At 44.4% G+C, this 14,975-nt stretch overlaps 1 protein-coding gene across 1 annotated transcript in view; it reads left to right on the top strand.

Annotated features, from left to right (window-relative positions):
• Positions 1-14,975, top strand: part of Thada (THADA armadillo repeat containing) — a 310,445-nt gene that overhangs the window by 259,663 nt on the left and 35,807 nt on the right. The window contains exons 32-36 of the mRNA XM_027934275.2: positions 3,549-3,928; positions 4,667-4,785; positions 5,197-5,269; positions 10,518-10,671; positions 13,917-14,048. Coding sequence (XP_027790076.2) covers positions 3,549-3,928; positions 4,667-4,785; positions 5,197-5,269; positions 10,518-10,671; positions 13,917-14,048 — 858 coding nt within the window. The remainder of the gene's footprint in view (positions 1-3,548; positions 3,929-4,666; positions 4,786-5,196; positions 5,270-10,517; positions 10,672-13,916; positions 14,049-14,975) is intronic.

Raw genomic sequence — 14,975 nt, 5'->3', positions numbered from 1 at the left:
AAGAAGAAGAAACAAAAATAGAGTCTACTTAGTTAATAAGTTATAATGTGCTTGGAGTAACACACAACAAATATCAATTCTTTTTTTTAAAGATGGGACACAATATCTTTCTTGATTTATTTTTATGTGGTTCTGGGGATCAAACCCAGTGCCTCACATGTGCAAGGCAAGCACTCTACTACTGCTGAGCTATAACCCCAGCCCCAACAAATATCAGTTCTTAAAGTAATGTTTATTCACTGCATTAAGTAATGGGTATACAATATTCTATAATAACAGAATAATGGATGGCAACACAAATGTTAAGTTTGGTCACTAACACTTTTAGGTCACTAAGCATTTTATAATTTTTATAGTTATCTTCTCGTTATTATTTTATATTTGGCTTTTATCCTTCTGTTAGTCTTAAAGCTCTTTGACAACAGATCATTCTTTCTCCATTCTGAATCTGTATATCTCACAAAGTACATAGCATGTGCTCAGGTAATGTTCACACTGGGCTCACAGGCAGTATGGATCAAGAAACGTCCAAGGAACCCTTGCTGGGCATGTCCCTTTTTTTGCTTTTCTTTGGTGTGGTTCCCTCTCCACGACCCCAAAGGAAGCCTCTGAGTCTGGATGTGCAGCTCTTGAGTACAGCAGACTATATACTCCCCATGAAAACATGTCTTTCAGATAACACTTTCCTCTGAAAATCGTCCAGAATGGCCTAGACCATTTTTCCTGGTTTTAATTACCTTTTTAAGAACAGATCTCTGAGCCGTGTTCCTGACTCTTCACCAAACAAACGAAATTCCTTTTTAATGTAGTATTGTCCTCAGGCAGCAGTGGGTGGGAAGGACAGGAAACCACGGGGAGTCTCTTTTCTGGACTTCATTGTAATGGGGTTGGGAGTTTTAGGCACTGAATATGAAGATGACAAGAAGGTCCAGGATCCCCACTCCTGCTGCTTGGTGGGTGACTGCCGCCTGCTCCAGCCAGGACTTTATGGAGTCTGAGTTAATAACTGAGGCAGATCTACAACTACAGGTGGCAGACGGTGCCCCCATGGGCCTCATTATTGCAGCCTTAGTCCCCACTCTGCCTCCTAGACTTCCTTTTTGAAAAAATTTGATGTTTTTTATTACATATTCCAAATTCCTGGGTTACTGCAAGCCTGTGTAATTTTTTAAATTTCAAATAAATTTTCCAAGTGTTAGCTTCATCTTTTACATTCTATTATGTTTATGATAGTTTTCTAAAAGTCAGCGGAGTTCACTGTGTAACACTGTGATGATGAATAGAAATAGCAATTTATATCTTAAATGCTCCCTGGGAAGCCTTTAAAAGAAACTCATTAACTTTGGGGATAGACTTGCAAGTTAGGGATTTTCAGAGAATGCTATAGATGTAATATCTAAATTTTAGGACTGATGAAGTCAGTCCTAATATTCTTATAGATAAAACTCAGGGCAGAATGGGACCATGGGAGAATGGAGAATGACAGGAACCAATAGAGCTGGTTAATGAACTGATCAGGGCTTGGAGTGTGGGGTCAGCAGCAGGGGCAGGCACAGAACCAGCCCTAACACTCACCCAGGGCTCTGTCCTCCACCAGACTCAGTGAACATTATTAGTAATTTGATTTTGGTATTTATCGCATGCCTATGACATTGAAGTTTCCCCAATTTCTGTTAGATGATGACTTCATTATATAAAGAACCAAGTCCTGGGAATTGCCCAAGACTCCTCCCCTGAGTCAGCCACTGCCATAAATCCTGCCTATTTTATCTCCTTTAGTGCTTTAAACCTTCCTTCTCTCTCTCCATTCTGTCTCAGACCATTTTCTGCTGTTGTACAGAATATCATAAACTGGGTAAAATATAAACAGTTGAAATTTATTCAGCTTCCCCGTCAAATGTCTGGAAGGTCCAAGACCCAGGGGCTACATCCAGCTCGTCTTTCTGTGTCATAACATGGCGGAAGGGAGAGGGTAAGAGAGGGGTGAATTTATAACTGGCCCACTCCTGCAACAGGAGGGCAGAGCCCTCGTGCCAATCACCTCCTCAAAGCCCTCTCCCCTTAATACTGTTAGCATGGCAGTTAAATTTCAACATGCATTCTGGAAGGGACATTCAAAGCATAGCACCTTCCTTCCTTTGGGCCCTCATCGTTTCTCTGCTGCACTGACCCCTGAGCAGTAAGAACCCTGAGGTGACAAGGTTCACCTGGCCTTGTTGCTGAAAGCATTCCCTTGCCTGCAGGCTCCTTCAAGTGGTCTAGGAGGAACTCTGCATCCTGCCTCATGTGTCTTCCCCAGCCTCATCTCCTGCTCTTCCCCATCTTGGTATGTTCAGTGCTCTCAGGGGACCTGTAGTTCCCACCTGCTTCCTTCTGGTTCATGCCTTTGAGTCTTTGCTCAGGTTCCTCTGCCTTGGGTGGTTCCAACTCATTCTCGCCTCCTTTCCCTCTTGAGACTCAGGCTATCCTGTGTAACACCCTATTGGAATCATCTGTTCATGCATTTCTCTTTCTCTGTAAACCCCTTGAGGGCTGTGATCTTATTCTTATTCTACTTAGCACCTAACACATAGGAAGCAGGATAGTGTTTTTTGATCAGAACAGAAAATACAAAAATCTCTCAACAACAAAAAGGCAGATCATAAAACTTAACAGGGAGATAAAATTTAACAGGGATATACTTGAGATTAAAACCAATGAAGAAAACAAGTCTCAACCTATGTATGGGAGTGCCAGGTGGGAGAAGGGTGACTCAGCGCCTCAGCAGAGCACAGACAAGAAGGGCTGTGGTTCCAGCTGGCTAAATGCTCCGAATGAGTCAAAGGTGTGACTAGGGGCCTCGTGTGCAGAACAAGGGAAGTTAGTAGTCCCACCGGACAGACCATGCAGGAGTCACACTCTGTTCTGTGGATCATACTTGAAGAAGGAGAGGCCTGTCCAAAGGAATGCAGCTGGATAGTGAGAGGAGGTGAGCCCCAGCATGCAGGGAGGAAGGAAGAGGAAGAGGAGAGCATGATCATTGTAATCAGATGCTTACAGTGCTCTTTGGGAGCCTCAGAATGCAGAATTAGGCCAGCGAGTGGAAATTCCAAAAAGAACTGTATGTCAGGTCCATCTAGTGATGGAAGAAGCTGCCTGTAAGCTCCAAAACCCCAATATAGAAGATTGGAAAGAGGTGCTGTAGAGGAGCTCTGAGAAAAAGTTTGGACTTTTTAGTCATCTTTGAGGCTCAATGATTCAGGAGGTTGCTGCGTTCATATTTATTGAATGCCAAGGAGTGGTTCAGAAGCACAGTTTCAGATAGTAATGCCTTTGTCCCTCTGGGGAAGATAATTGGGAATTACTTAAGTAGAAATCACTTCTGGGCCCAGAATCCAAATCCTAGTGGGCTAGGCGCCTACTACATAGTATCTATGAGATCTACTTAGGAAGGATATTCCATGATCCCATCCCTCCCAGTGGGTTGAGAGCCTTCTATTCTCTCGTGTCCTTTTGTGGAAAGTTGAATAAGATGATTACCTCTTTCCCTTTCCTTTTCTGCTTTTTAGTTCTGGAGAGTCTTGGCTTCTGGGAGGAAGTCAGACGGATCATCTTGGGATCAGAGCTAGTGACAGGATTCCCTTGTACCTTCAAGGTGCCAGGCCTGCCACAGTATCTCCAGAGCCTCACCAAATTAGCCCTCAGTGCAATGTGGGCAGTGCTGGACAAGTCCAAAGAGCAGACAGTGGGTGTTCCTGTCACCTTCTCACAGCTGCTAGAGTCTTCCTTTCCTGAAGTTCGCTTGCTGACATTGGAATCCCTGTTGGAAAAGTCCTCATCAGTAGCCTCTGGACCAGGAGAAAAGGGACTGCCATCCTTGCTGTGCAGTATGGGAGAGAAGTTCCTGCTGTTGGCAATGAACGAGACCCACCCAGAATGCTTCTGTAAGGTAAAGTCTCTGATGGACCAGTGTTCCCTCCACTCCCCGTTTTCAGGAAGAAAATGGCTTTGGATTCTTCGTATGGTAATGCATAGAAGGGTACTAAGAATGTAGTCTATGATGGTGGTATTGATAGCATAGATCCACCAAAAACAAGTCCCTCTGGGATGCTTAGAAAACAGATTATTGAAAATTGGCTATAGCTGGGGCTGGGGCTCAGTGGTACAGTGCTCGCCTAGCATTCCTGAGGCACTGAGTTCGATCCTCAGCACCACATAGAAATAAAATAATGGTATTATGTCCACCTGCAACTAAAATATATATTAAAAAAAAAAAAGAAAAAAACTAGCTATATCTATATCTATATTACCTGTATCTATAAGTGTATCAGAGGTCATCTTTGCTAACATGCCAACTGAGGCAGCTGGCCACCTGGGAAACACGACCAAAAGTAAAGGGCCCTGGCCTAGCAATCTGGGCATCTAGCACCGATCATGAGTCACTAGACGTTTGTCATTGCTTCATAGCACCTCAGTCCCTCAGAGGTTCTACAGGGAAATAAAAGGTCAGTTGGGAGCCTTTTGAAAGATAGGCTTCCTTATTAATACAAGCAGTTATTATTTAGCAGCTGGAGTCTTTTGCCTGAATATATTCTCTCTCTCTTTCCCTCCCTCCCCACCCTCCCCTCCCCTTCCCTCCCTGCCTTCCTCCCCCTGCCTTTTCCCCCCATGGATTTCGCTCACACAGATACTGAAGATTCTCCACTGCATGGATCTCAGTGAGTGGCTTCCCCAGACAGAGCGCTGTGTCCACCTAACCCCAAAGGAGTTCTTGACCTGGACAATGGATATTGCTTCCAACGAGAGGTTTGCCCCCTGTTCAATGGAGATACAATGTTATGATCCCATCAGTCATGCGGTGAACCTGTTAACACTCCTGGCCTAAGGGGTCAGGTCCTGCCTTTCTTTCTAAACTTCAAGCAACAAATGATATCAGAGTTTTACATTAAAAACCAAAGTTGGGCTGGCAATATAGCTCAGTTGGTAGAGTGCTTGCCTTACATGCACAAGTCCCTGGGTTCAATCCCAGCACCACCGCCCCCCCCCCCCAAAAAAAAAAGTAATGAATAATTGCTGCGAGAGGCATTTGTATGGCCAGGAGGTGGACATATCCAATGTTCACATTTACATGGATCACAACTATCTGCAGAAATTATCTGGGTGTATAAAATATATTTGATTTGAATTTGTGTGTGTGTGTTTTCTTACTCTTTCCAGATCTGAAATACAGAGTGTAGCTCTGAGACTTGCCTCCAAAGTGATTGCCTACCACTTGCAGACATGTGAGGAGGTAAGACTGACTCTGTGCCGGTCCTGGGGCCTGGGTTTTTGTGCTCTTAATTACTTGGATGGTGGCAGTAAAAGTCAACTGTTCTAGCAGGAAGAATTACTGTGACCTGTGTACATGGCCTCTACTAAAAGATTGTAGCTGTTGATTATTCACTCAGGGAATTACTAGTGAAGGCTTCTTGATCCCCACCTTTCTTTTCTCTTGTTTTGGGTATTTTTTTATTAGAGTCCACAAATGTAACACAGCCTCCCCCAATATACACATGTCCATTGTTTTCCCCCATTTTTGTAACTAGACCATTTAAAGAAGAATAAGCAAGTCAATTAGAATATTTAGAATTGCAATCTAGTGAACTACGAATGAAAATAAATTGCTGAGGCTTAAATGCTCCTCCAGAACATGGCCTAGCAGGCTCTGGATGGAGGCCCAAGTGTGCCTCACCTGTTTCACATGTGCTTTGGGGGTGAATTAGAAATAAACTAAGCAAAACAACTTCCTGGGAAGATGCTTTAAGACAAACGTATATATACTTAGGTGCACACAGGAAAGGTAACCATCACAGAATAATGAACGCATGGTGGCCAATACTGCAATAAAATTACACATTTAAAGATCTTAGTCATAGCTGAGTGCAGTGGTGCATACCACCCAGTCTTAGCTTCTCAGGAGGCTGAGGCAGGAAGATGGCTTGAGCCCAGGAGTTCAAAGCAAGCCTCACAACATAGTGAGAACCCATCTCAAAGAAGAAAGGAAACAAAAAAATCTTGATTATACATTTCCACAGTGAGATACGAGTGGCATAGCCCTACATTTTGAGTCCCTACAATAAACTACTACCAAGATACGTGCTGAAGATGGAAGGGTGACAGAGACTAGAGGTGCAGTCTAACGAGACAGAGGGCATTGAGTCATCACATCAAATGCACAGGTAGGGCTGTGAGAACCCAGAAGAGGAAGGGACAGTTTGGGAGCTGAGGAAGACTTCATAGAAGGAGGTTGTTAAGTTCAGAGAGCCCGGGGCTGGGCAGAGATAAACCAGAGCATGAGAATTAATGAGCCGGAGAACAGTTTCCCTGGACCTGTCATTCAGAGGCAGCCTAGGGAGCTGCATCATGAAAGTCACCAGGAGATACAAAAAGCCAACAAAAATGTCAGGAGGTGTAGGGCGAGTATAGGAAAAGAGGTGATTCCCTAAAGAAATTAGGGCCTAAAAGAAGAAAACATCAGATTCTAAGAAAGTAGTCATAAGACTGCTTAACAAGTCTGCAGAGACCTTGTTCTTATCTGTGCTACTTTAGCCAGTTGTTAAAGATCCTGGCTGGTACTTGAATGGAGTGTTTTTTAATGAAAATTGGGGGAGTTTTCTAGGGAGAGAAAAATTGACAAAACTATAGAGAAACACATAAAAAAAAAAAAAATTCCTGGGAAAACCTGAGTTTCTCTGTGCACCAGGAGTTGGCAGCTTCCTCAGGGTCTGAGGTGCTCATCAGTTTAGTCCCACAGTTCCCACAGGTAGTCAAAGGAATCAGTAGGTGCATTTTGAATATTTAAAGAGGTTCAGCTAGTAGAGGCAATGTCTTAGTCCGTTGTCTTCTGCTACTGTAACAGAATGCCTAAGGCTGGGTAGTTTATTTAAAAAAAAAAAAAAAAAGATGGCTAGAGATATTGCTCAGTGTCTGGCACTTGCCTAGCATATGTGAGACCCTGGATTCAACCCCCAGCACCAAAAATATAAATAAACATAAAAATTATTTTTGATAGTTTCGGAGGCTAGAAAGTTCAAGAATGTGGCACTGGCATCTGGTGAGGGCCTTCATACTGCTTCATGACATAGCAGAGGGCATCACATGGCAAAAGAACATGTGACAAAGAGTGTTTATTTGGGTGTATTTAAATAAGAGAGAGAGAACTCACTTTTATAACAGGGCCACTCCTGAGACAACTAACCCACTTTGGACATGACAACACTTATCCATTCATGTTATGAGGACTCCACCCTCATGACCTCGTCATGTCTCAAAGGTCTCATCTCCTCTAATAATGTCACCACAACAGTTAAATTTCAACATGACTTACAGAGGAAGCGTTCAAACTATAGCAAGCAGTACATCTAGAACAACAATTCTCTTTCTAGAAAAAGTGAGAAAACAAAGTATAAAAGATAGAAATGATCCAAATGTCCATAAACTCAGAATGGAATATTACCTGGCCATAAAGAGCACTGGAGTACTGATCTATCCCACAGCATGGATGGACCTTGGAACATTAACCTGAGTGAAAGAAGCCTGTCACAAAAGACCACACATTGAATGATCCCATTTACATGAAATCTCTGGAAAAGGCAAATTCAGAAACCAAAGGTAGACTAGTAGCTGTTTAGGGATGAGGGATGGAGGATGGAGGAGTGATAGCTAAAGGGCACAGGGTTTGTCTTTGTGGTGATGAAGGCATTCAAAAACTGAATAGATAGAAACAAAAATTGAGTAGATAGAAACATTTACTGTTTGAACATCACACAAGTATACATGTGTTGAAACATCACATGGTACCCCATAAACGTGTACAATTTTTATGCATCAGTTAAAAACTTTTAAACAGTTTTTTTAAAAGCAAGATACAGCTTTGAACAGGTAATCCCAGGTATTTGGGAGGTTGAGGCAGGAGGATCACAAGTTCAAGACCAGCCTGAGCAACCTAGCAAGACCCGGTCTAATAATAAAATTACAAAGGGCGGGGATAGGGCTGGGGTTGTGGCTCAGTGGTAGAGCGCTTGCCTAGCACGTGTGAGGCCCTGGGTTCAAACCTCAGCACCACATAAAAATAAATAAATAAAATAATAAAATAAAATAAATTGTGTCTAACTACAACTAAAAATAAATATTAAAAAGTTTCCTTGGAAAGCTGGGAATGGAACCACCATTTGACCCAGCTATTCCCCTTCCCGGACTATTCCCTAAAGACCTTAAAAGAGCGTACTATAGGGATACTGCTACATCGATGTTCATAGCAGCACAATTCACAATAGCTAGACTGGAACCAACCTAGATGCCCTTCAATAGATGAATGGATAAAAAAAAATGTGGCATTTATACACAATGGAGTATTACTCTGCACTAAAAAATGACAAAATCATGGCATTTGCAGGGAAATGGATGGCATTAGAGCAGATTATGCTAAGTGAAGCTAGCCAATCCCTAAAAAACAAATGCCAAATGTCTTCTTTGATATAAGGAGAGCAACTAAGAACAGAGCAGGGAGGAAGAGCATGAAAAGAAGATTAACATTAAACAGGGACCCTAACCCTAACCCTAACCCTAACCCTAGAGAGGTGGGAGGGAAAGGGAGAGAGAAGGGAAATTGCATGGAAATGGAAGGAGACCCTCATTGTTATACAAAATTACATATAAGAGGAAGTGAGGGGAAAGGGAAAAAAAACTGCCGCAGTCTGGCTGGGCACAAATAACCGAGCCACCACGAGGCACTTGTAGGTTCAAACCGGAACTCCTTTATTGCCCGAACTCCACCAGCACTCCACAAGCGCTTCCTGGGAACTCTACGGGAAACTCAAGAACTCAAAAGTAGCAGGCGTCCTAGGCAGCAGGAGCCACCCTATTGCTGGACAGCAGGGGTCTAATATACAACTGAATACACAGCCTGCCCCATCCAGCATCATCCAGTCACAGCAATTATACACAGCTTAACTTAATTATCATCATCTTAATGGCTTGCTGGCATCACCTCTCAACCACCCCTTCTGGCAATGCCAGGCGCCATTCCAACTTTCAACATCAAACAAGGGAGAGAAATGAATGTCAGTAGAGGGGGTAGAGAGAGAAGAGGGGAGGGGAGGGGAGGGGAGGGGGGATAGTAGAGGATAGGAAAGGCAGCAGAATGCAACAGACACTAGTATGGCAGTATGTAAAAACGTGGAGGTGTAACGATGTGATTCTGCAATCTGTATACGGGGTAAAAATGGGAGTTCATAACCCACTTGAATCAAATGTATGAAATATGATATGTAAGAACTATGTAATGTTTTGAACAACTAATAATAAAAAAAAAGTTGGGGGGTGGGCTGGGATTGTGGCTCAGCAATAGAGTGCTTGCCTAGCACACACAAGGCCCTGGGTTCGACCTCACACCACATAAAAATAAATAAATAAATAAATAAAGGTATTGTGTCAACTACAACTAAAAAATAAATGTTTTTTTAAGAAGTGGGGAGGTGACTGGGGATAAAGCTCAGTGGTAGAGCTCTTGCCTAGCATGCACAAAGCCCTAGGTTTAATTCCCAGTACCAAAACAACAACAACAAAACCCCAAGGTATCAAAACATGTAGTAATAAAATAGAATGTGGTGGCTGCACATATTTCTGAAATGTACCAAAGTTCATTGAATCGTTCATTTTAAATGGGTAGATTGCATGGTATATGATTATATCTCAATAAAGTCGTTACTATTAAAAACAATGGGTCTTTGTTTAAACAGAGTATCAGTTAAGTTAGTGCTTTCAAATGTTATAACAGAAATTCATGAACACTGTGGCTTAACCCAGGTAGAAGCAGGTATGGCGTCTTGACAGTTTTAGGCCCCAAGCCTTTCTGCTTTGAAGTTCTTCTGTCCTCAACATGTGGCTTCCATCTTATGGTTCCAGATGGTTCCTCCAGCTCCAATCATCTTGTCCAATTTAGCTAACAGGAGGGGGAACCCCGGAAAGCAAAGATCATGGGCATTTCCTAAGGCACATCCTGCCCAGACACCACTTCCAGTGACACCCCATGAGTTAGAATGTAGTCACATGTTGCTTCTACATATGAGGGAGGCTGGGAAATACAGTGTTTGGGTGGGTGCCCACAGGCCCAGCCAAAAATCTGGGTTCTTTTCCTAAAAATAGGAGGGATATCTGGTTATTGGGGATAGCAAGCTGCTCTTTGCTGCTACAGTCTTCCCCACAAGGTTGGTCTTTAGCTGTTTAATACACTGGTGTTGTGATAACCTGATAAGTCAGAAAAGACTCAAGGAACTTGCTGTCTCCTTATAGTGACTCCACATTTCTGAAAGACAAGTCAGATTTGCTTCCTTGGGTTTGTTTAGATCTGCCTGGTTGGTATAGAGAACAACTAAGAATCTTCTTCCCACTGAGGTAGGAGGTGGTTGCAGAGCAGTTTGGTGGAGCTCTCCCCGCTTCCCACATCAGCCCATGATTTCCCCTTCAGGGATGCTGATAGGTACCTTTTGTGCTTTCAGAGCAGGAACTCGATGGCCCCCGAGCTGAAGCAGTGGGTCCAGCTGGTCGTCTTGTCCTGTGGAGACCGCCTCCCCACAGCGTCAAGGCTGGCCGCTGCTGGGGTCCTCACCAGCACGGCACCACTTTTCCTTACCAACCCCCATCCCATCCTTGGTAAGTGTCGAGGAGGGTACCTGTTGTACCAGACTCAATGAACTCATGGGTGGGTTCTCCAGGCTACAAGAGAAGGTGACAAGTGGCAGCGTGATCCAGGCCTTGACGTCTTCCCGTGTGTTCCTCCCCTCCGTTTGTTTTCTAGTCACTTTTCACCTACAGCCTCTTAGTCCTCTTTCTTTCAATCTTATCCTCCCAGCCATTCTCCGTGGAGGTCCAGAGAGCCTCTGTGGTCTGTGTGAAGTGTAAATGTGATCCTTTCTGTCAACGCCAGCCAACAGAAATGTTGATAGTCCTTCATGGGTTCCCACTGCCTTCAGGAGAAAATCTAAGCACCTTCCACGGGCCTCACGGGCCCTTCCTGTGCCGCCCATGGCCTAGCCCTCCTGCTTCCTTGTCCCCACTCCCCACACAGGCCCTTGGCGTCAGCCGTTCTCCATCAACAAACCACTGCTTGACCAGCTTTTGTCTTTCAAGACTCGTCCCAACCATCCCCTCTTCCAGGAAGCCTCTTCCATGATTAGGTGAGAAACAGGGTGAGCGTGAAGCTGTGGAGCAAGGAAGAAGAGGACAGGCCCCAAAGACGATCAGGAAGTAGAGTCCCAGGGCTTGCTGTTGAGGTTAGGGAGGTTCCAGGTGACTTCCACTAGATAGCCACTAGATAGGCTGCTAGTTTCTTTCACAGCATTTACTTTGAGTGTCCTTGGGACATGGAAGGGGAGATATTTTGAAATCTAATGGATGTATGGGTCCTAGCTGGTGATTAGCCACTTTCTCACCCCCTGCCCCATGTCCCTTTCCTCCCTGCTGCCCGCTGTGCCTTAAGAGCAATAATCATGTAAATGATGTTGAAGCAAACCAAACTTGAGGAAATCATCAGGAGAAAAGCATAAGGGACTTTTTGTTCTGTTTTAATTTTTTAATTATGTTGGTTTGGTTTTAAACATAGGGTTTAATCAGGAAAGCCATGCTTCAGTCCTCGCCCCTTCCTCTCCTGCCGTGGTTAATCCTGTATTGTCATGCTGCCATGCTCTGGTGTATTTCCCATCTTTTAGTGGAATTTCTTTCTTTCTTTCTTTTTTTTTTTTTCCACTGCATCTATGCACAGCCCTCAAGAGTAAGACATGGCCCCTGCCTCCAAGGAGTGTTCAGTATAGTTGCAGAGAAGGATTTCCAGAAAAAAAGGAAATAACTGGTTTTTAGATGATAAAATTCAAATCTTGAATGTCACTCGAGTTCAGAATAGTGAGGTGTCTCATATCCCTGGATCTCTCTAGGAGACAAAATTTTATTTAATATCCTTTCCCGTCTTCTTAGTGACATCTAGGCACTTTTCTTATACCCAAAGGGGGATTAAGAGGGAACCTTCAGTGATTATGATTTAATCATTGGACCCAGAGGAATATGAACAAAGGATTATAAACTTTAGTGGGGCTGGGAGGTGCACCTGTATCCCAGCACCTCAGGAAGCTGAGATGACATACGCAGGAGATTGAGGCCAGCCTGGGCAACATAGGCAGACCCCAACTCTTAACAACAAAATGGGGCATGGATGTCAAGTTTCTCCAATAAGATTAATACCATTTTGCAGTACATTTTCTGGGTAACTGGCTACTCTAGCCCTGATTCTCAGCAGACAGATGTGTGTAGAATAACCTGGAATTCCTGTGTGGAATTGAGTCCTGGACAAAAGCTATTGATTCATAAGGGATTGCTGATGCAGAGTGTAGCATTATAGAAATGAGGAAGGAGATCAGTGGTAGCTGATGGCATATGAGAACATGAAAAACAGGCACTGATTAGAGAGACCAAGGGTGTATGAGGACAGGTTGAAATGGACTAAAGAGGGGAGGATTTTAGCAATATAGATGGCCATGTTAAAGAGGGAAATGTTAATAAGGTAGGGACCCTGCAGACAGAGGATAGATTCTGAGACTGAGTAAAGGGCTGGTGGGGCCACTCAGTGGGAAAGTGCTCGCCCAGTATGCTCAAGCCTGGGTTCAACCTCATACCACCCAAAAGGAAGCTACTCAACTCTGAAAGACTGAGTAAAATTTAAAGCCAGATCTGAAACAGAAAGAGAACAAAACCCCAAATGGAGCCGTTAGTGCTCTTGGTTTGACTAAAGCACCAGCAGCTCTGAGATAGCAGGTTCTCTGTGGACAGATGAGAGAGAGAGTGTACCAAGAAGAGTTCTTGGGACAGGAGGGCTTTCCTGTTGCAGGAAGAAGGTGACAGGTGGTCTGCCATGGCTCTCCACTGAGACCCTCTACACAGCTCTGCCTGCAGGGTAGGGGTCCTGTCTGTGAGGCCTGCCTACCTCTCCTTGTCCTTGTGAAGTTTGTCCCAGGTTCAGTAGTCCTTTGTGATCTTTCCCTATTGTGAGTCACTGCCTCCTGTTTCCTCCGTGACTACTCATGGCCTTGTGTCCTGGACTTCATTCAAGGGCAGACACCATCCATAGCAGCCCTTAGCACAGGCTGACCAGCAGAGTCAGTACCCCAAGGAATGGCAGCATCAAGAGGACTCCCCCTCCCCCCCTCCCCCTGCCCCGCATACAAGTGACATAGGCTGGTGCATTTTTCCTGTGTCCTTGCGCTTTTTTCATTCTTTCCCCAAGGCATGATCTTTTTTTTTTTTTTAGGTACTGGGATTGAATCCAGGGGTTATTCTACTATTGAACCACACCCTCCCCCCGACCTTTTCATTTCTTATTTTGAGACAGAGTCTTGCTAAATTACCAAGGCCTGCCTCAAACTCGTGATCCTCCTACCTCAGCCTCCTGAATCACTGGGATTACAGGCATGCACCACCATGCTTGCCCAGAGCAAAATCTCAATTAACACTTTGTGGTCATAATTGATGCATTTCAACATTGGGCTAGTTTCTCCAAAGCACTTTTCATGCATAAAGTCATGATAATCATGACACTGGGGAGAACTGGGACTAGAGCCTTTGTCAGCCGGGCAATATCTTCCAGGAGCCTTACTTGTGATTAGTTGCCTCCAGAAAGCCTACCCCTACTCCTGCCCCCCCCCACACCCCCCAAAATAGACATTTCCATTAGGACCCTCTGTATCCCAGTGTTAGTCCGACTCTCAGGTCCTCCTATCTTGCCATCCCCAGAAAAAAAGGAATGGCTGTTGCTCATTCCATGTACTCTCCTCCACCATGGGGTTGAGCCTTATTGGTACCTACTTGCCAGCTGCATTCTAGGTAATTTGAATTCCCTCTGGTCTCCTTAGAGTTGCAGGACACACTTGCTCTCTGGAGGTGTGTCCTCACCCTCCTGCAGAGTGAAGAGCAAGCTATCAGAGATGCAGCCACAGAGACCGTGACGACAGCCATGTCACAAGAAAACACCTGCCAGGCAACAGGTACCTCATTCTTATCCTTTTCATTGCTTATTACTCTAGGACAGAGTTTTCTGTCAAGAGCCAGAAAGTGGGTATTTTAGGTATTGTTGGCCATTCAGTCTCAATCTCAGTTCTGCCACTTTAGTGGGGAAATAGCCATGAATAATAGGTAAACAAATGAGTACAACTGTATTCCAATAAAACTTTATTTACAAAAACAGGCAGCTTCCCAGACTTGATCTGCTAGTCATCATTTGCTGACCCTTGCTTAGAACATCCTAGAGAAAAAATTGTTTCCTAAAGTAGAAATTTAATAAGCAATGTTTGGTCTTTTGTTAATTACATTGTCATCTGTTTTAAATAAAGCCAGGTCTTTATTACGTGTGTGGTTACATAACCCAGGAATCACAGAGCCATCCTTTTGTTCCTACGTGAGTTTTTACATGTGACAGACACATGTAAGTTAAGTTTTCCTCTTTGTGTCTTGGCTTCTGATTTGGTAACAACATTAACCCCAGAGGCAGAAGAGGGGAATAGGAAGAAGAGTGGCCTTGATGGGTAGCTTGGGGCTCATATCCGCAACATAAGCTGTCACAGCCCTGGGTCTGGGTTTGTCTGTACACCGTAGAAGCAGAAGGGGACTTGCCCATGGGTAGAAAGGGGCTGCTGGGTGGAAGGGACAGGAAGCAGGTAGTGTACTAGCAGGGTCACATGTTTGGAAGTGGCTATCTAGGAAAGTGGCTGCTTTGGTAGACTTGGTTCCCTCTGCCTAGGGCTGGATGTCCAGAAAGGTGGCTAGGTCAGACCATTCTGAGGCAAAGGGTCACAAACTGAACAAAGAAGTTCCCCTTAATGGACATCTGAATGGGAGAGGAAGAAGCCATTCAGGGGCTCTGTAGGGCCCTGCGTCCTCATGGCAAGGGCTGCTCACTGAGGCAGTACACAGGG

This window comes from Marmota flaviventris, chromosome 14 (assembly GCF_047511675.1).
Source record: "Marmota flaviventris isolate mMarFla1 chromosome 14, mMarFla1.hap1, whole genome shotgun sequence".
Taxonomy (NCBI): Eukaryota; Metazoa; Chordata; class Mammalia; order Rodentia; family Sciuridae; genus Marmota; species Marmota flaviventris.
This window is presented reverse-complemented; position numbering and strand designations above follow the sequence as displayed.